The sequence below is a fragment of the Halichoeres trimaculatus genome, unplaced genomic scaffold, assembly GCF_033239565.1.
Source record: "Halichoeres trimaculatus isolate MK-OKI-2021-1 unplaced genomic scaffold, fHalTri1.1 fHalTri1_scaffold_8, whole genome shotgun sequence".
Lineage (NCBI taxonomy): Eukaryota > Metazoa > Chordata > Actinopteri > Labriformes > Labridae > Halichoeres > Halichoeres trimaculatus.
The window spans coordinates 30,403,851-30,426,401 of NW_027437186.1; the positions used below are offsets into that span (position 1 = coordinate 30,403,851).

At 39.8% G+C, this 22,551-nt stretch overlaps 1 protein-coding gene across 4 annotated transcripts in view; it reads right to left on the reverse strand.

The window, feature by feature from the left end:
- Positions 1–22,551, reverse strand: part of slc35f3b (solute carrier family 35 member F3b) — a 99,229-nt gene that overhangs the window by 48,868 nt on the left and 27,810 nt on the right. The window contains exon 1 of one of the 4 annotated variants that reach the window (XM_074675342.1): positions 647–928. The exons of the other annotated variants lie outside the window; for them this stretch is intronic. Within the exon in view, the coding sequence (XP_074531443.1) occupies positions 647–722 (76 nt within the window). The 5' untranslated portion in view covers positions 723–928. Of the gene's footprint in view, positions 1–646; positions 929–22,551 lie in introns of those variants that run through there. 4 annotated transcript variants of the gene reach the window in all.

The window sequence follows — 22,551 nt, forward strand, 5'->3', positions numbered from 1 at the left end:
CACTTAAGGTGGACTGCAGAGCGCTGGGATTATAATGCAACATTTACAGGCACCATTAGGTGTTAACTGCTGGCTGACATGTCCCAGTGGCTCTGTGAGGTGATGCTGGAGCTGTGTGACTCCTGCAGCCAGAGCTGGGTGGAGTGACAGAGGGGAATCCCTGCTGCAATAACAACTTAAGATCCTCCCAGTGGACCAGTAAATTTAGCTCAGTGTTCATGAAGACAGCTGCATAATCTGCTCCAGGAAAAAAAAAAAAAAAAAAAAAAAAAAAAAAAAATCAATGCGACAACAATATAGTAATGCAGCCTAAACAGGACGATTCAGGAGCGTTTCCAGGAAAATGACACGATAAAAGAAACAGATAAGAGGGAGATTTTTTGTGCAGGAGTATGACTGTTGATCACATATTTGAGGGTAAGTTACGCGCTTCACTGACTCCAGTGTTTGCTGCAAGATTTCTAAAGTTGATCCGTGACAGAAACAGATGCATTAAAGGAAAATACCTCAGCGTGCATCCTCACTGTCAGGTCAACAACAGGAGGAGGAGGATGCATCATTTTGAGTTTTTGGAGAATAAAATCCCATCACGCAGCCCCACTTCGCATCTTTAAAAGCGGTCTTAATGGACGTGAACTCTCCCTACCTTCCACTTTGGTGAGGGTGAGCACGGGACTGTTGCAGGCGGACAGCGGGGCGACCCTTGCGGAGTGTTTCTTCATGGTGCTGAGCTCGGATGGGCTGAGCTCGGAACCGCGTCGACTACATCCCTGAAGCTGATATGGTGCAGACACCAGACCTCTTGATGGGACCCCTTGATGTTCCTAGAGCCGGTCTCCTGCTCTCTGTCCCCTCGCATCCATCCAACTCCCTATCTGTGTGTGTGTGTGTCAGTGTGTGTGTGTTTTTCTCCTATCCCCCCACCCCCTTCCTCCTCTTGCCCTCCCCTCCTCAAATCTGCCGTTTTCAGTGCGTCCTGCCTGGTCTCTCCTCCCGTGCAGTTTGGCAATTTGCTGCAATTCGGCAACGTCACATATTCATCAGTCACCCCACAGCAGCGAAACCGCCTCCCACCATCCACCCACCACCCACACACACCCACCCCCGTGTCCCGGAGCAGGCGTGCCCGGCTGTCCTCCCAGACCCCCGTGGCTCCTCCGGGAGAAGAAAAGCCTACACCTGGAAGTACGTGGGCAAACTCTTGGCTCTTCATCTACTGTTGTGCAGAAATGATAGGAGTATTACTGATTAGGAGTGCTTTATGAGGCTGTTTAACCAATCAGTACTTCAATTTGGAGAAATAATAAACCCAAAAAAGTCTTTGTTTATACCAAGAGAGCTCATAAAATACACACAGTTAATCCTGAATCCAGGTCCCAAGTCTCAACTTTAGATCTCAGCTTAAAAACTGACTTCCAAAGATTGTTGCTCCTTTCCTTCTTCTATATGTCAACATCATCTGCATATATAGTGTCCATATAATCAAAAACAACCCAGGAAACTGTGGTAAACAACCAAAGAGATGCAACTGAAAGATATTTTCTCTGATTGTCTTCAAGGTCACCCTGATCTTGCATTTAGAGAGATGATTTTTCAGCTTAATTCAATAAAAAGCAATCCTTATATCAGCGAAGGACTGAAGCAGATGAATGAAGGACACATTAGGGACACTCTAATTGATTTGTAATCCTTAAAACCGATGTAACGTCACACTCAAGTCAATCAATGTTCAATATTTACCTCTTAAACTTGTCCTTTTTTCGTTTGCTCTCTACAAAACAAAAGGCTGAATCAACACGACAGAAGCTGATTCCTCCTCTGTAGACTTCTGATCTGTTTGTTCCGTTTAATTGTCAGCCTTTGTGAGTCAGAGCCAAATGTGCTGACACAGTAGGAGGAGTGAAACAGCTTTTCCTGACCTGATGTTGAGAGTCATACCTCACTCAGCATGCCTGCCAATATGATGTTCCTGTACCTGTGCTCTCATTTCCTTCAAAACTGTCAATTCAGAGCACAATCCAAAATGAAAATGGACTTAAATTAATACATCAAAGGCATGTTGTCTGTCATTCCTCAGATTTCTCCATTCTAAAGCCAAAGAAGTTCTGAAACTGCAGAAACATTTCCAACAACCCACGCCAAGTCCACTTTTCTTGGCATTTCACAGTGAGCACTCTAAGTATAACTCACTGGAAGTGTTTTATGGAAGGTTACCTAAGGTCAGGGACTGCTGTGACAGTAGAAACTTAAGATGGACAGATGATTTCACAGCTCCAAAGCCTGCATCACTTGAGCAAACACCCATACTTCAGGATAGTGATGTTAAAGAACATACAGTATATGTCTTTGATAAATAATATTCAATACTGAAGGTGAATGTACTTTGTTGAACTCTTAGGTATTCCAAATGTTTTGGATTCACTTTTTGGTTTTGTCCCATTGACTGTATCATATATAGATTGAGTTTATGTGACATTACTTATTCATTTCTGATGTGAAGTTTTGAAGCCTGTTGCTATTGGAAGGCAGGCTTTGAGCCTCCTCACTTAAAGCTATAAGGTGCCAGGCCTGTCAGTCACCTGAGCTGTGTCTCTAATTGGGCAAACCTATCTTCCTAAATTCTTACAATTTTAACTTTTGTCATGTTTTGAACCAGGCTTTTTGTGCTTGCTGTGTATGTGGTTTCTGGTACTTTTGGGGCAAGCCTCAAGTGGACACTCAACAAATTGCAGTTTGTAACACTGCACGAGTTGCCCATCTTTAGTTCCCTTTAAATATAATAAGCTTCAATAAATTAAAAATAGAAACCAATAAGGACCTGCCAAAGAGTCAAACTTTAAAACTAAATGTTCACAAACCAGCAGACCAAGGAAGCATTAGCTACTGATATCGATGAGGTTACACTGCAAAAACTGAAATCAAAGCAAGGATTTGTCTTAATTTAGTCAAAATTGTCTTATTAGACTTAACATGAGCCACATTTACCTAAAAAGTCTAGAGAAATGTCTAATTTAAGACATTTCTTAAGATATCAAATACAAAAATTAAGCCTAAAGTGCTTGTAAAGATAACAAAAATATATATACCAGTGGTGTAGGACGGATGAACTTGTTTGAATTGAGTAAATTTCTCACCTCATTGGCAGATATTTTTACTCTTTGCAAGGATTTCAGATGTCATTTTTGTCTCTAAATATCCTAAAAAGAGCCTTTTTTATGGACTTGTTTGACATACTCCCAGTGAAATCTCCTTTTAGCATCAGAATGAACTGTCTCCATTGGTACCTGAGGCTGCAGTTCCCTGTCTGTTCCTCTAAATGACTCAGAGCTGAATTCCAGCTGGATGATGAAACTGTGACTGACCTGCTGTGTTTCAGTCCTGATGGCTTTCACTTTCACACCACTCCTCTCATGTCCAGTCTTTGACTTTGCCAAAGTCATCAGAGTGCAAATTACACTCAAAGCGCTGAAGTGAGAAACATTTCCAGGCTCATCCAAAAAGAGAGTGTGAGGAAAAACCTCGCTGAGTGTTCTTTTACTCTTCTCTTTCCCAGCAACAGAAGAAATTGGCTTTTAAAGTTGAAGTGACAAGTCAGAACTTCACATCAGGTATCATAACGCTCTTAAACTGAGGGCTGTCCAACTATCTGTAGGAGCAGCTGTTCAGCTGAGGCTGTGCCTGGAAAGTGGAGAAAGTACACAGATTCTCAGCTCAAGTATAAGTGCAGATAATTATGTAAGACGAGGATAAAGTAGAGAAAATTATTCAGTTTCTTTTCTGATGTAGAAGCAAAGCCCAGTCTCTGTGTGTTAAAGTAAAGCCTCTGAAATGAAGAAAAGTATAGGTCCTCTATTAGGTGTATTTGGATTTCCATTTGGTAAATAGACTAACACTGCACATATTCTCCCATTTATTAACATCATATTCATACAATAATAGCTGAGGATTCTGTTGTAGAAGACAATCAGTACAAATTCTACAAATGTAAGAAGTGGATATTGCAGATGAGTTGATTACAAAAAAAAGTGTTTTTAAAAAGTCAGCCGTTCTTCTTGCCATCACTACTTTTTGCTTGGATTACTTCTTTTTTCATGATTTTGATTGTCTTTTCTTTACATCACTTGTATCTGATCCTCTGTTTGTACTCTTATTTTGTTCTGTAAATTTGGAGAAATCAGTCTCGATCCTGGGTGATTAAACAGCTGTGTCAAGTTGTTAAATAATTTTTCTGATTAGTCAAAATCTTGTAACAATGGGAAACAACTCTCAGTAGCAAAACTGAGTAAAAGACAAACATGTCAGGTTCTTTTTTCAATCTAGTCGATCCCTTTCTATTTTTGTGCCATTCCATTCCGTTTTTTCCCATCCTTTTTATTTTATTTTATTTTTTTTTATTTTCTGTACCTGTATGTCTTACACTAATGTTTAAAGCTGTGATTAGAGACTGTTGGACGAAAGAGAACACAACAGGTTCCATCAAATTCTGTTTGTTTGTTTTTTTTCAGTCCATGTTGTTTCAATCCATTTTTTTTCATTTCATTTTGTTTCTTCCCATTCCATTCTGTTTTAGATCCATTCTGATTTGTATAAACCTGTTTCATTCCCTGTTTGCCCTCCATGTGCGAGACTTTCAAGTTTGTGACCTGAGCTTGGTGTATATTCAAAGTAGGATTTTTTAAAAATCTCTTTGTGTGTATTCATGGCTTGCTATCATCAGACGGCAGACACATTGTTGAGTCTGAGGGGATGAAGTCCACAGACTTACGCATACACGCACATGAAGACACAGCACACATACAACCCCTCAGACTCAACACCTTCCATCAAACATCGGAGAGACATGCAGATCATGTCAGTATTAGGTCGGTCCGTCCAAGACCATAACTAGGTGTCAGAGCAACTTGCAAAATGGGTACAAACGTTGTAATGACGTTCAGCATTTGGATGTCATTTGCAGACCTAATGTAGACGTCAATGAGACGTTCAAAATGGATCCAAACATTCAGACGTCATTAGGAGACCTTTTTTCAAAATAAAAACTTTCCTTCTGCACCTTGAGGAGACCTGATATGAACATCAAAAATAACATTAAATATTTGTCATTTCAGCGTCACATTGCACAGTTACAGTGCAGTCTGCTGAGGTTTGTTGTACAAGCGCCTAGTGAAGCATGTTTTCAGTTCATATCTATTATAACAGGGTGCTGGGCAAGCTAGCAGCTTCCACAGTTCCCCCATGTCACGGTCTTTTATGTTTCTTGGAAGGGATGAAACTGAAATGTAATTTCCCCCTCTGGGATCAATAAAAGTTTTTCTGGTTCTGATACTGATTGTCCTGTATTCATCAGTTTCATGATCTTAAACTTATTTCTTCACAGTCACCTTGAAGTCTGCTGTAGACAATGTAAACATAATGCCACTGTTTATCACCTCTTCTGACACCAACCTATCGTCAAGAGGAACAAGCATTAAAAATGGCTGAAGAAATAGTTGTGTCAATAATGGTCCTGTTTGCTTTTGTAGGTCATAAAGAAGCTTCAGGATCCATTTGTCTGTTTCATTACCAGCTAATACCTCCTCAGAGGAGCATTAACTCCTGAGAGGCCGTCACACTCAAACAGACAATTCATCAGAATGAAGCAGATTGTTGTCAGTGTCACATGCTAGGCTGCCCAGTATTGATTCAAGGAAGCCTCTGCTGTCCTTGTGACCCTTTTTTAAAGACGTGTGTGTGTGTGCAGTGGCTTAACTTTGGTTTGTGTGAGTGTGTGTGTGTAAGCCGCTGAGTGTAAGCATGCCTAAAGGAAGCTGCACTAAATAATTCACTGCTCCGACTCCACCTCACACTCAAGCTAAACTCCCTTGCCCTGCCTTAACTAGGACAGAGAGCTCTAAAACCACTCTGCCCACACCCACTCTGCCGTCCCTCTGAAACCAGATCCACTGGATCCTTCGTCTTTTCCATCCTGTGTCTGCTTTGAAGCAAGAAATGTCAGGATGAAGTGGGAGGATCTGAGAGATGAAGGGCAAACGAAAAGACAGCACATGATGTAATAAATGTGCCATTTATAATGATCTTTCTGAAACCCAATTTTCAGGAGCTTATTTGGAAAAAGAAATTTCAGTTGCACATGGTATAATTGATTAAGACGGGGAGTTTAAAAATGTGCAGCGGGTGAGATCATTAAAGATCCCAGTCTGTGACTCAGATCGACTTCTATGAGGAAACACGGAGGAGGATCAAATCAGTTCATGCTCTGAGACACCACATGACATCCGTCTGTGCAGAGTCACACACGGTATACGAACAGTTATAAGTGTGTATGAGCAATAAATATGTATTCCTGCATCAGCCTGGCTGTATGAATTCTCATTTTCACTCTGACAGAAAACGATCTTGGACGAGCGCAGATTATTCTTCCATGTACAAAGATGCTCCCTCAAGACATGCTTGTACTGTCCTTAAATGTTTATTCGAGCTGAATAACTGAAGTCGTATTAGCCATTTTCCAGGTCAGACATCCATAACTTCAGGAATGACTGCTGCATGCTTCATGGTAAGCTTTCTCAGTGAAAGAATAAATCAAGTAAAAGACATTAAGGGAGTTAATGGGAAATCGAGGAGGGACTGATATCTATAACTAGAAAAAAAAATGTGATTGCAAGAAAAAGCAAGAAGCTTATCCTCCAGGGAGAGTTTAATGAGTTGGTATGGCTCAGGGAAGGCATTTGATGAGAAAAGTGACCTAAATTTTAAAGCATAGTTCGAAGAAAATGTGTTTTAATGGAAAAGCAAGTAATGAGAATGTGTGAAACAGTCTAGGAACCATAAAACTATCGACCATTTCTGTTTTTAGCTCCCTTGTCTGACTTTGAAAATTTCCCAAAAATGTATTAAGGAAGTTTTCTTTGTGTGACACAACTTAATGAGACAGATAAAGAAAAAGGAGGCAAGCTGAAGACATGTTCTATAAAATGTTGTGGTTGTCCAAGCTTGTCCAGACTTGTCTGATCCTGTCCAAGCTCGTCCAGGCTTGTCTTCTTCCCTGTCCTTTCCTTGTTTCTGTTGCCTTGAAGCTCTGTGAGTGGTGCACACTGGCAAAAATTCAAAATTAAAGCTCCTGTGAGGAGTTTTTATCTGGTTGCAAAACAAACTTAAAAGCCATTTTTTGACCCACTACAGTAAACAAGACTATAAAAACTTACTTTTTTTAAATGTTATTTTTAAGGCTAGAAACTGCTGCCATAGGTAAGTGTCTCAGGAATTTATTTGCCAGAAAAACTCAGTGTTACAATTTTAAAAGCAGAGGTTAAATAAAAAAAGGGGGTGGTTTACAGAAATACATGTTGAGGAATATTTGAAAGATTTACAGCGACTATCATTAATCTATTTATTTGTTTTGATTCATTTATTTATCTATTTTCTCTCCTCTTCTACTTTATGGGGTTCTCCTCTTTATGTGGTTGTAGATGTTGCCATGAATTTTGATTATAAAACTTTGCACATTTGCCAAACTGTAAATGATTCCTTGTTGAGTTATGACTATGATTTATTAACTGAGAGCTGAATAAAATTGTTTAAAAAAAGGGTGGGGTGGGGTGGGGTAATAAAATCTGGCTGTTGGAGGAAAGTAAAATGAGATTTTCTGCAAGGCAAGGTCAGCAATGACCTTCTTTCCCACAGGAGGACGCCAATGAGGGCCCAAATTAAAAACTACTAACAGGAGTTTAAGTTGTTGCCCCCCCCCCCTTATTACTAGAAAAAAATGCATCCAGAGACTTCATTGAAGTCACATTTGTCTGGCAAATACAGAAAATGTGTTATTTTATTATATTACATGTAAAAAATAAAGCCTGGATTTTTTTGTGATGAGAAAAAAAAGAAGCCCCTTTGCATACACCTCAAGCTATTTTTGGCTTCTATTATCTAAAATTATGACACATTTACCCCACAAATCCAACAAGGAATACAGTAAGAAAGGACAACATCCTTTTAACAAGCAGAAGTAGACTCACAGGTGGAGGGTCATCTGACAAGCATGTCAACTTTATTTTTAAAACCCTCCACATCACTATAACAACATCAGCAGCAGTAAAATCTGACTGTTTGCAGGTCTTATTCTAGAGGGTAAACTTTCACAGGTTAGCTCTATCACCCCTGGTTTTCAGCTGAGTTTTAGCCACATCCAGAAGTAGCTGATTGGTTGACCTTGAGGCTCCGGCTTTGGAGTGAATGTGAGGAAGGTGAGCAAGGTTGGACAGTGCCAGTCCATTTAGAGCTGTTAGAGCCAAGAACCAAATTTCAAGATGTGAGAGACAGCAGCACAGGTGTGATGTGGTCCTTTTTTCCCCTTTCTTTGCAGTCAGGGGGTGAGAAAGAGACTGAAGTCTCTGCAGGATGGAGGGCTGCTCTGAACCCACATACAAAGAACTATAATTATCAAGATGGGATGTTATAGAGGTATGTATCACCTTAGCTATGAGTCTGAAATGAGAGACCCCAAACTTGACATGATAAATTCATTGAAAACAACTGAATTTAAGATAACAGTAACTTCACCTTGAGAGCTGATACCTGCACTTCCTTCATGCATTGTTTCCACAGCTTCACCATAACAAATCAGTTGTTTACTGTAATCCTAGAGGGCGGGATGAGTGGGAGGGAAACGAGGTGGTTCGAAATCTATATTATTGATTATGCATAAAAATGCTTCAGCCGCAAATCAGCTAGCACAGAGCAGGTGATGAGATGATTGACTTTCAGGGCTGGGTGGTGTAAGAGTAAATCATTTCTTACTGTCTCATCTAAACCAGCCAATAGTGCGAAAGTGTCTGTCTTAATTTGCTCACAGCAGATGTTGGTTCACACTGTCAGCTGGAGCTGTAGTTGTCACTTTGCCAAACATCAACAGATTGCTTCTCAGTGTTTCCTAAGCAGCTACACAGCCTCTTTGATTTAAGATAAATCGATCCTTTGTTTAAAGCGAACAAACATTACATCTCATCAGTTTAGCTCAGTGAGAAGGAGGGGCAGAGCATGACAAAGTTATAGAAACAAAATTCACATGATAGCGCAGGTTGACATTAAAGAGGGGATATTCTTCTTCCCCATCTTGTAAACATGGATATAAAGAAACGTTGCTCAATGTTCAGACTTTTTAAACCTCAACATATTCATATGTTGCAGAAATCTCTGAATCTGTCTGTCAACTGATTAAACGCTTGGATCTAAGAATAATACAAAATCTTAACAAGACTTTTTAAAATGACGAGGTCATCACATAAAGATGGCCAATCAGAGGGAAAGGGTTTGTGTAGCAGGGAGCCTTAAAGAGACAGCACGTTAAATAAAGTGTTTCAGACAGAGGCTGAAATAAAGGTTTTCTAAAACACTTGAGTAAGAAAATAGGTATTGTGCTGAGCTGTAAATCATGTGGGCACCAGAGGGACAGAATAAAGACTAAGAAAAGCAATAAATGGTGTCTCAATAAATGTAAAAATGAATAAATAAATATAAGCTCAGTTTAGAGACATTTCGCATTTGTGGGTCAGCATAAACAATAAATCCCATTCATCAACATTTTGCTCTTGTTTTCACACATTATCTGACTTTTAGATTAGTAGAATACTCACTTTACATCAATCTTTGGACATAATCTGAATGACTCCATAAGAGGTCAAAGAAAGTCAGAAGTCAATCAGGAGGGCAACAAATGTGGAACCTAGGGTACCTTTCACATTCGAAACTATATGGTACCAATCGCTGGTACCTGGCAATCAGTAGTGGTACTCAACAGTACCAATTTTCGGTACTTTTTTGTGTTTGTGTGGTAAAAAATACCAATTTGTGCAATAATAAAGTTTTTTTTCAATTTAACATGTTCATTCTTAAGTATTGAACTTTGCAATGCCGTGTTCATGTCCAGCACGCCTTCTCTTCCATTCCCTCACAGATCCATTTAGGTACCTTAACATGGTACCTTTAGATTTTATGTGAACCAGTACTTGGTACTTTTGACAGGATTCAGTCCGTACCTATAAAACTAACTAATTTGGTACCCATCCCTCATCACATCTCATCAATCATATGACACCCCCAGTCTGCTAAAAGGATCAAAGGTTTCTGAGAGTCTGAGTGTTTTATGATTGGTTATTGCAGATGTTTTGTTGTAGGCAGTTCAACCAGAGATGGTAAACATTAAACATCTTGAACTCATACAGACTTGAGGATTATTTGGACAAATAATTGGATACTGGCAAAAAAAAGGGCCTCAAATCTGGCTGAAAAGTAATCTAGTTTGTGGCCAACCTTACCTAGCAAAGCCAAGGTTGCAGAGGCTCTGTGCTGAAAACAACACTTCAACCAAAAATGTACGCCTCTCTGCAAATCCAACTTCAGTATGAGCCACGAGCTCAAAAGACAGAACAGCTCATATCATGGAAAATCTTCCCAAAACACAAATATTAAATTCAATTGGAGAAAAATAACCGCTATTGTTGCTGATGATCTCATTTTGTAGGTCAGCTATATTAAGGTGAAAACTCACACTTTTTCACTTATTATATGATTTCCTCTGTTATATGTGTGTATGCACGTATATACATATGTGTCTTTTAATTCCCCCTCTGTCCCCTTTTCATTTTTTTCTCTTCCTTTCACCTTGAGTTTTTCCTTTTGTTTATTTTCTTATATACTTATTTTATTTTTTATTTCTTCCTCTGCATAAATTTATTAAAACATGAAAAGAGGAATCTCTGTTGTCAAATTGCAAATGGATATTATGTATAAATGCTTGAGAATATAAGACTCCAAATGAATTAAAGATAAAAAGTGCAGTGAAAACTTATCACAGTGGCTTTTTCAAAAGAAATCTATCTTCTAAAAGTGCTATCGTCATTGCTTCAAGGTCAGCAAACTGATGTTAAAATTGAGCACACCTTCGGCAGTGACTGAGCATTCCCTGCGCTTTCTTTGGACTATAAATGATCAAATATGATTAAGTTCTCCGGTATGAGCCTCATTTGTTGAAACCAGACAATCCGTTTTCATACGACTATGAATATTAATTATGCTATGATTGATAAGAATGTCAAATATTGACAGAGTTCTTCTGAAGGAAGCCTCAGAGGGGATTTCACTGAATATTTGATCTCCTCCTCGCTGTCTCTCCTTGCTCTGCTCCTGTCCGGGTCACTTCTGGCCGCTGCTTAGCATGGAGAGCATGTAGACAAGAGAGCAGAGGGGTTCATTACCGACCTGCACAAGAGTCCGTCTCTTTGCCCTCTCACTTAATAAGAACTCCCAGGGCGTGGGAAGAGGATGGGGCTGTAGCATGAAGCCCTAAATAACAGCTTGTTTCAAGTCCCAGAAAGGTCAAGTCAAATTAACTTTCCCTCTAAAAGGCCTCATACATCTTCAGAGCAGACGCAGCTCATCTGTGCAGGCACGCCGCTGTCAAGGTTCTGCAGCCTACAGCAATTTATTGGATTAATGTCCTCAGCAGGTTCCCCTGGGGAAGAGGAGGGAGTAAACAGATGCCAAAACACTTTCTGCTGTTTGTTACATTAGAGAGCTGAACAGTGGCACGCAGTATTGATCTGTCATGGACGCAGAGAGCTGTTAAAGTTAACTTCTTGCCGTAATGTAGCTGCTAGAGTAAGGATGCTAACAGGAAACATACAGAGCTGGGGTTTACAATCCTGCTCCAAACACTGATTGAAGCAACTAATTAACTCATCAAATAAATAATTTAATCAATTACACTCATGTAAATCAACCTCATGTCGTCTTTGGGCACTTAATAATTCAACTCATGACTCCATGCTTCTCAGTGAGACCTGCTGGACCTATTCCCGTGCTTATTTCAACACTAGTTGGTTTCTTGCATACACCTACTCTTTGCTCTTGCTTTCATACAACAAGGTCCTAAAGTATATGTACCATTTTGATTTTCTGTAAAGGTCACAAATAAAACCAAAGTATATCTAGTAGCATCTTACTAAACTAGATTTGGACTGTGCATAAAGCCAAAACTCTGAACTGAACAATTCCTCCAACTGACTTCTTTGAATTACTTTATTTATCATGATGTGAAAATGTGAGATTTCATAAAAAACACAGAGTACACAAGACAAGGTTAAAGTCATGAAATGGTGCAGAAAAAGAAAAATGGAATCAGAGAATAGGGGAATCAGAAATATTTTGGGATAAAAATAATAATCGCAGGTCAAAATAGTCTAAATATGAAAAAAAAAAATCAGATCCTGATCCTGCCATAAAACAATCCTGTCATATTTTCCCCCCCTAATGGAGAATATTTTCCTTAGTCGGAAGCAGAGTTTACCGATGTTAATGCAGCCTGTTACACTGCAGAAAACTGACAACTTATCATCTGGAATAGAGAAACACCTGAAGGACAGGTGAGGTTTGATTTCATAAGTCTGTGATGATGGCACAAGGATGTTTGAGCAGACTTAGTGAATGATTTTACAGAAATCACCAAAAAAAAAAGTTAAACAGAGCTTCCATATATTACTTTCCAATGTTCGAATAAAAGTTGCATTGTAAACCAGTCTATCTCCTGCAGAAATAATGGCCTCTTTATGCAGGCTTCCTGACAGCACCCACGACCCAAACAGCATTCACTCTGTTGCTTGGTTACAAAAGTATTCATGCAGCTCTACACTTCTTAGAGACTATTTAATCTGTTATAAAATGTTTAATTGTTGCTCTTATTCAATGAAATATTCAAGAGGAACAAATGTCATAGTTTTGAAAAACTGGTGGAGTTGGAGTTTTCTCTCCAAAATAACTAAAGGCAACAACCAAAAACAACACCATCAAGTCGGTGTATTGTGAATATTTGTCTCAGCTCTTAACACTTTCACTGAGCACTGGATTCAGAGACTGTTTAACCTCCAACGCAAACAGATTCATCAAATAAGACAGACTACACTCAACTGCCTGCCATGATGAAATAAAGCAATGAGGGACATCCTCTTAATTACACCCACAGCCAATAAAGTCCAGCAGCATCTATTAAAATGCCGTCGGGTTGTAATACCTTATGATTGCCCTGTAATCACACTCTGCCCCTGTGGCCCACGCTCAGCCAGTGAAAGACGGAGTCTCCATTAAATTTACATCCCACCAGAGGAATCGGCCCAAAGCAGCACATTTTGTTTCCAATTAAAGTTGTTTCACAGCCTCAGTGTGGGTTGTGTGCACGTTTTAGTTGTGGTGCAGATGTGCAGGGAGGCCCAGAGGCTGCACAGGGATGAGGATGCTGCAGGAGCTGGAGAGGATCCATGAGGGGGTTCTCAGCCCTGAAGGAAACCTGAATTACCCTGTATTGGTTTCATACAGACACACATGCATAATAAGTGTAGTAAGATATTGTAGACAATGCAATGCAGACCATGTACTTGTTTCTAGTGCAGTTGTGAACTACAGGCTGTTCAACAAGTTTAACTAGATTCTGCTGTAGTTCACTGCAAGTTGAATTGATACATATCTGCATTTTATACACGATTTAAGGACCAAAAAAGTCTAAAAGGACATAATTCAGACTTATTTTTTCATTTTGATGGGAAAACTTCAGATTGTATGACGTATTGTTTGCTCCCCTTGAATATTTCATTGAGTAAAAGTGAATATGAAACATTTTATAACACTTTAAAAAGTCTTGCCTGAGCATAGAGCTGCATGAATACTTTGTAACCAAGCAACAGTGTGAGCGCTGAAGATGAGGTGCATTCTCTACAGGACCCTTGGTATCAGCTGATCTCATTCATGCACCATTGAATGTGTCACTGAGAGCGGTGTCCTGCCAGAGGACACGATGATGTATGACAAAACTGACAGACAGCTGACTCCTCCACTGAGCTACAGCCACCCAAAGTAAAGGCTTTGAGACCCACAGAGCATAAATACCACACCAATGGAGGCTTCAGGTGAAAGGCTGAATGCTTAAACTATTCCTAAGGAAGCTGTTGCTCCAGAAAATAAAGATGCTGACTCTTGTTTGAATTAGAGATGCCCATCAGATCATCTCTATCCACAGGAAAACATGTTTCTTTAAAGGTGGCGCTGGCTCCCTCTGTTGTCAAGCGTCTGCATTACGTTTATTTTACTTTACTGGACAGTAGTATAGGCTGAATCATATAAGTTCAGATAAAATGTTGCATAAAACTGCAGAAAATTTCTGCAAACTTTCCCCCTTTTTTGCCTTCTTAGAGTTTATCTTAAAACTTGATGCATTTCCAACATCGTGAGTTGTTGCTGGATCTGAAACTCTGGGCCGGTCTTGCTGAAGCGGTTCTTCTTATCTCGCTGTGCTTAACAATATTCAAATTGTTCTAAATTGCTGTAATTATAGCGCAGCTCTTCCAAAAGCTTTTCTCTACCATCTGCAATTTTAACACACAATTACCAGAGCCTGAAAGTGTCAGCACAAAGTTCAAAACATATTACATTATGCAAATGTTCCTCTTTGCCACATAACGCTTTGGTTTTTTCAAAGAGTAGAATCTTCTGGGTGTTTCATTTTGACAAACATTTCTGTCCAAGCTCAAAATAATGAACAAATACTGCTCCAAAACATTTTTTCTAAGTCATTATGAAAGCTTGTGCTTGCATTAATTCATTAAAATGTAAATAAGAGGTCATCAAAAAGGCTTTCTCACCTTTATTACAACTTACAAACACCTGTAGGGATGAAATACAGATGCTGCAGAGCCTAAGGTGAGCCTGCAGGGGGCACTGTGATCACATGTTCTGTACATCTGATGAGAATATCACATAAAGACATCTGTTCAGGCTCAGAATGAAAAATGACCAAGAAATCAGAGACTAGCTCAGCAGTGGAGCAGAAAGTGGGGCAGCAGTAATAAAAGGTGATGATGTGAGGCACATACACAGTACATCAGACTTATATCAAAACAGACACATTCAGAGGCCCACAGCACGCTTCGAGGTGTCAGATGAGCTCAGCACACACTCACAGATTTAATTAGTCACAAGATGCATGGTTGCTCTGACAGATCAGTTTCTTGTACTTCAAAAAGACCTTACACACTGACACACTCAGTCTCATCTCTGATTTGAGGGTTTGCTTCAAAGTGAGGTGGCGGGGAACCACTTTGCGTCCAGAGTGACCCATAAAAGCCCCATCAGCACTTTTGATAATAGTGTGTATGTGGATTTTCAAAACTTGAAGGGAAACTTATTCAAAATCCTGTCTGAATGAAGATGAATTCAATAAAAATATAGAGTACAAGAGTTTAACAGTACTTGTAACTAGTCTGGTGTGTTTTCTTTTTCCTCTGACATGTTTCTTCCACAAACCTCCTGCAGTCTTCCTTTAAAGATTGGCAGGACATTTCAAGAGATATGACAGTTTGAGGCACCTAGGAGTTTAACTCACTTGCTCCATGAGGCTGGCGCTTCAGCAGGGAGCTCAAGTTTGAATCTAACACATTAGATTAACTAATATGAGTTAGACTACCAATAACTCATTCAACCACATGTCCTGTGCAGGGTCGTGGGTGGCTGGAGCCTTTCCCAGCTGTCATTGGGCAAGAGGCGGGGTACACCCTGGACTGGTCACCAGTCAAGGGTTGACACATAGACAGACAACCATTCACGCACACGCTAACACCTATACAACTTGGAGGGACAAGTTCACCTGATTAGCATGTTTTTGGACTGTGGGAGGAAGCCAGAGTACCAGGAGAGAACCCACGCATGTACAGGGAGAACATGCAAACTCCACACAGAAAGGCTCACCAGCCAAGCTGGAAATCGAACTGGTGACCTTCTTGCTGTGAGGCTGCAGCACTAACTGTTGCGCAACCGTGTAGCCCACTAGCAATGATATGGAAATTTGTTTTTTTCAACAACAGTATAGGGTAAGATGATCACATACAACAAAGGATGACATAGGGATGAGGATGGTCACCTCATTTGTTCATTTCTGTATACAATACATTGAAATTGTGCGTCACACTTACCCCTGTTCACTGTAACCTCTGTATAAATGAATGATGAATGAAAAGTTTTTTTTATCAAAGCAAATTGTTCACTTTTCAGCCCCCAAAATAGCAATGCTACTGGGACTTCCTGCTGTGGGACTTCCACAGATACTGGGACTTCCTGCTGTGGGAATAAACTAACAAGACAATCCAAAAACAGACAAAAATGAACAGAAATAAGGCTTAAGACAGTTTAATTAGCTGGTCTCCATAAAAAAAAGAACAACCTATGTGCAAGTATTGCTGTTTCTTGAATTAATCCTGACTTAGTCGCCTTGTGACATGAATGAAATGTAGAAAACAGATCACATTTATAGTTTTTCATGGTTTTATATTAAGTGTATCAACTATTTTTGTTAATATTTTGACAGTAACGGATGAAATATGCAATTTTGAAAAGGTTTTGATTTTGGAAGGCATTTCATGACCCCCTGGGTTCCCAGGATATGACACGATATGGTACGATATGGCATAACACTTTTTAGTGGCTACATCCAGACTTAACATATAAAGGTCGAAACTTATTAGTTCTGGAGTCATTAAACTTCAAAGTTTTGCCCATATAAGGGCATGGCTGATTTTAATGACAGGCTGACGTGCCTCTTTACCTCATCCAACCTTGGACAAGGCTGGGTTTAGCAATCTCATTAACATGTGCTTAAAACTTTGAATCTCCGTCCACATATTGAACCACTTATGGTTTTACCTTCAGGATAATTTATCTTTAAGTTGACTGACAATTAACACACTTCCATGGCTTGTAAATATTTTGAACCAAGTCAGACATTACTCTTAATACATAAGAGAGGCGGAAACCAGATCCTTTAGAGCTCCGCATGACAGTGCTTTGCAGTAAATTAGTCAATTAAAACTCAAACTCCATCTGTTCTGTGATTAGGATTAACAGCAGCTGAAAGGTATGAAGGATGAACTTCAAATAAATCCAGGACCTGGTTTCATAATGACAAATTTTCCATTGTTTTAAATGATACCGAAACTGTGGAGCAGATCTTTCATCCAGAGAAACAAGCTGCATCAAATATATGTGAGAAATATGACTCTATTGCTTGTATCGATATTTTTAAGAGTAATGTTGTTAAAAATTAGAGGTAAAACAATTTCAGCTGTTCATTTTTCCTCAGGACTGGGGTTTATTGAGGTACACTCTACCTTCTGTGTGCCTGAGGCATAAACAGAGAGATTTCTTAATATATCACAGTGCAAGGCAGCTTTCTCATACTGATGCGTTTCACATCCTGGCAGTTTACGAAACTTAATTACCATCAGCGGCATTCAGCCATGTGAAATTTAACAAGAATTTCTTCTCTTCCCTGAATGTTTGAAAAGCTTCTATTGATCCCTCCAGTGTGAAATCTTCTTTAACCCATTTGTCAGCAGGATGTAGAGCTGAAAGACCTGGAAGTAATTGCTGATTAGAAAGGCTGAAGACAGACTGAGAAGTTATTGAAGCCATGGACTAAAACATGTTGGAATACAGGAGCAAATCTCTAAAAATCATCTGGAAACATCCCAGAAAAGTGTTGGATGTTGAATCACCAACAACAAAGAAAAAAATATTTTATCCAAGATCTGTTGATCATTTAAATGCTTATCAGTCGCCAAATGAGTGTCCTCTCTGGAAGTTTGAAGTATGGTAATTTAGAGATCTTATTTCTGCAACGACCAGACTGAACTGTTCTTTTATGAGGAGGTATTGTGCAATATTCCAGCCTTTTCTGTCCCTTCAGGAGCTTCACATGATCTACAGGCCAGAAGTCACTATTTTTCTTACACTGGTGTTTTTTCACCCTCCTCATCTTGGCTGCTGTCTCTTTAAGGCTCCCTGCTCCACGAACCCTCTTCCCTCTGACTGGCCAGCTCTTCGGAGGCCTGTTAGAGGAGGAGCTATGGGAAGACCTGATGCGATCCTTATGTGGTGACCTCATTATTTCAGCAAGTCTCATTAAGATCCAACAAAGATCTTGTGTTTTTTTTTTGGAATGGAGCGTTTTGATCAGTTTTAAGACAGATGCAGAAATTTCTAAAACCCATGTGTATGTAGCGTTTTGACAATCTGCATGTTTTATCTGAACATCCTGTAACTTTATATCAGTTTTTACAATACGAGTTGGGATGGGTATCAAATTATGTACTTTTATAGGTACTGAATTAATTCTGTCTGTTGTATCGAGTACCGATTCATGTGAAATGAGACGGTAATATGTTCAATACCTAAATGGATCCTTGTGGTAGTAAAGGAATAAAAGAGTAGGCGATTTTCCATGCTGGACATGAACGCAGCACTAAGAATCTTTTATTCCCCCTCAGATTCTTGCAGGGATGATTGTTAGTTGCCTGCTTTTTTTTTTTTCCTACTATGAGATCGTTAATGTTTTTTTTTTTTCCTTCAAATTGAAGTCGTTAGTTTTTACCTTTATTCGGACCCAATACACTGAGTCATGACATTTTTGAGGTTGTTCCATTCAAATGTTTTGTAATTAATCAGTGAATTGACACTGTCTTAATTTTATTTTAACTTTTAACCCTTTTACATGCAGAGAAGCAATTGGTTGGAGCCACACAGCCACTCCTTTCTTTTGCCAACACAAAGATTTGCTTGATAAAGGTCTATGACCAAAACGTTGCTATAAAAAATTTTGTTCTGGAAGATGGCCGGTGTGCGGGAACTTTCTTCTGATAAAGTTTAGATGTTGAGAAAGAAATATGTTAAATTGAAAAACTTAAAGATTATTAACATTAATTACCACATTAACACACATAAAAGTACAGAAAATTGGTACAGTTGAGTACCGATACTGATTACCAGGTACCCAGCATCTGTACCGTATCATTTCAAATGTGAAAAGTACCTATCCCTAAATATGAGAAAGTAGAATAATTCCAAAGGATCTCAACAGAAAAAAAACTATGGACTGTGCTTACATGAACAGAGTCTTGTGTAAAAATTGGAGTTCTCCTTTAAATAAAAAATCCCTTCTTCATCGTTACTCTCACACACGCTGCCATGGAGACAGAGCTGTGAAGATCCCAGGCACAATGAGCAGTAATACACCTGGGACTTTACACCTCAATTATGCAGAGATTTGGCTAAATGAATCATATTTCTTTGGCATAATTGAGACTGGAGGAGATTCTTCTGGGTCACAAAATTCAAAGCTGGGGAATTAAGTCAGTAGTAGTAAAGTGAAGTTAGCAGTTTCAGCAGCAATAAGGAATTGATTCAACGCCAGATTTGAAGACGAAGGCAATTCCACACTGAATAATCATGTAAATCGATCAGGTTTAGATCTTTCTCTGTCTTTGAAGGGCTCAGATTGTGCACCGCTGGATCTCTTTCAACCTCGATCAAACTGATCTCTGATGACTTGCAATCCAACCTCTCCATCCCCTGCAGCAGCAGGTGGTTGGAGGCCCTTCAAAAGGCCACGAGCAGGTGTGCGCACTGTCAGCAGTGTTAAATTCACACTCACACTCTCTTCCATCTCCTCTCTTCACTCTGTCCACCCTCGGTGAGAGCACCCAGGCTCACATCGAGCAGTCACTCTTGGACAAAAATAGAATGTGATGCCCTTGTGTCCCTAGAGCTGTAAATGCACCTCTTTGTGCGCTAGTTACCGGGTTTATGGAAGAGCTGCTCCCTTCATCAACTGGAGACAGAGTTGCCGAAAATGAGGGGATTTATCATCACAATGAGGCAGGTTCTCATTAGAGAGAAGTGTGGTGTAAGCAACAAGGGAGACAAATGTCACCTGAAATCATGCTCCATTCTCTGCGGTAATTACCCAGAATTCACTCTGAGGAAAAAGGTGCTCTATATCTGAAGGCTGCACTGGCTGCATTTTAGAGTTTTTGCACAGGAGGTGAATCAGCTTTAAATGCTGTGTGCATCGAAGGTTCTTTGAGGTGTTATTCACAGGAGACGATATTCAGATCACTTAAACGAGAAAAGGAACAGTGTGCTCTTTACTCGGGATGATCTGATACAAGTTTTTTCCTCTCTGTTCACATCAACCTATGATCAAGAGAAAATAATATACAGTGTACAAAATGATACTGGACAAAAAATCACTGCAGATGAAGTTAAAGCTTGGACCCACACTCTGCTCTCAGCTGCCTTCAGTAATAGCTTCTCTCCTCAAACCCACCAAAGTTATCTACCATCAAAATTCCCCAACACACTTTGTTCAAGCAGGGCACTAACTTTTGACGGATCCAGCCAGATTCTGTGTTCCCTGCCTCTGTAATAGACTGCACGGGCACATTTTTAAACAATTTTCAGCTAGAAAAGTCTGTTAATTTTCTTATTAAATAGCCAAATTGCCAAAGTTATTTGGATGAGCAGCAAAGCGGAGTATGTGGGTTGGGCCCATGAAAAATTTGCCAAATCTTTTATGCCATTGCCAAACAGCTTGTTCTGTTGTTTGCTATTTACTCAACTGTAGTTCAAAAAATTAATTTTCCTTGGCTAGGAATTGCAAAGACTGGGTTCCACTGAATTAAAAAATTTGACACAGCTTTCTTGGAGCAGACATTGCATGGGTGCAAAATGGCCTCCTATACCAACTTTCTGTAAGATTTACATTTTTTATTCATCCCCTTGGAGGAAATTCTGTTTTTACACTCTAAACATACTATATTTACACACATGCACAAACAGCACTTTTTGCACAGAAACATGCACTGATCAAGGTCAGAGTAATGGTGCTGCACCTTCTGCGCGCACCTGAGCAGTTGGGGGTTTTGGTGCCTTGCTCAAGGGCACCCGACAGTGCTTAGGAATGTAAGCCAACACATCCCCAGGAATCAGAGCAATTCCAGTCTTGAGCCGCACCTGGGCTTGAACCAGCAACCCTTCAATCCCTAAGCCAAGTCCATACCGACTGAGCTACTGCTGCACCCAAAATGAGCTTTGACCCCAACTCGATGTGACGTGTCAGCAACCATGCTTCACCCCAAAGTGTAAAGCATTCAGGCAGAAACAGAAACAAACTGACTAAATTATCATCAAAGGAGGAAAAAATGTAAATTGCACAGTAAATAATCTTTTTGTGTCATATATGAATATTGCACAGCAAAAAAAGTAACTTTTGTCATTAACATCTATAGGGAAATAGGAGAAAATTCCACCTGGACACTAAGTGTGTGTGTGGTCATTCACGGCTGCAGAGTCTATACTCTTTAAAAACACTACCTTTTTACATGTTCACCTTAAGAAAAAAAATTAACTTTCAAATGCTTAATGCATTTTCCAATTATTACCCGTTCCATCACAGCATCTCTGAGAGCCTGGGGTAATTGTGCGTAGTAAATACTTGAGCTATTGGATGCCTGTGCATTGGCTTGATTTGATTAAGCGCTGTGATTAAGTGGGTGCTCTGTACATGCAGCGGACTGAGGGATGTGGACCAGTCAGCCGCTGGAGGGGGAGTGGAGAGTCAAGCCTCTCTGGCTCCTTCTGCACCCCCCCATTGGATGTCGGCTCTCATCCATGTCCAAAGCTCCCTTAATTATCTTATTTCCTGACCCCACGTTGAATACTGTGTACGCTGGGGGCTGGGGGTTATCATAATGACTTATAGTGGTGTAGATGAGGAAGACTTACTCCCTCGGCTATCACTGCGCTCTCAAAATGACTTTAGCCCTTTTCCGACCTCCAGATTTAACACTTCAATTAAATCCTAACATTAAGCCTCACAAGAGAGGTTCACAGAGAAAAAAATCCAATTGAGACAGAGTGAAATGTAATAACTTATAGAATCTACAAACTTAGTTTCTATCTGGTTTCTCAAAATGGATTGAGTAACCAGCAAAGCTTTAAACACTGATTTTGTTAAGGTTTGTGAAATCACAGTAAGGATCATGCTGAAAAAAAGAGGTTTTTTGAAGTCGAAGATGAGAGGGGAACCTGAAGTGTCTTTTAAGGCATGTTCTGTTCATCATGTTGGGCTGTTTAAACTTCAGATCTACAAGAGTAAAACTTGTCAGCGGAGGAGTTCTCTGAGCTTACATCATGATTTTGTTCAGTATTTATGAAGCCTTTCATGCTGTGATGGACCAGAGAGATGCTTGGGTGCGCTTGCTCGCAGCTTCCTGAGGAAATCAACTGCTTACACCAAGTCATTAGTGATACTCCTGTGAGCACACCGATAATCTATAAAAGCGAATTAAAGATTGAGACAGTACATGAGTTACATAAACAGTTCTGTTGTAGAAATGCAATTATTTCCCTGATGTAGATCTGAATCTAAACAGCACACAATAACAGAAGCTGCCTCTCCAAATAGATTTAATCTGGAGTCTCCTCCATCTTCACTTAAGATTATCCCCCTTTGAACCCTTTTAGACCAAAGGGACAGGCTGTCAAACCCTCAACGCTGCTAATTTTTCTCAAGCTCCAATTAGCCAGCCTATCACAGCCTACAGGAGCATTATGGGAGTCTTTGTCATCCTGAAATAGATCCATCCAGTCAGCTTCTTTGTTGTTCTTCTGAGCCTCAAC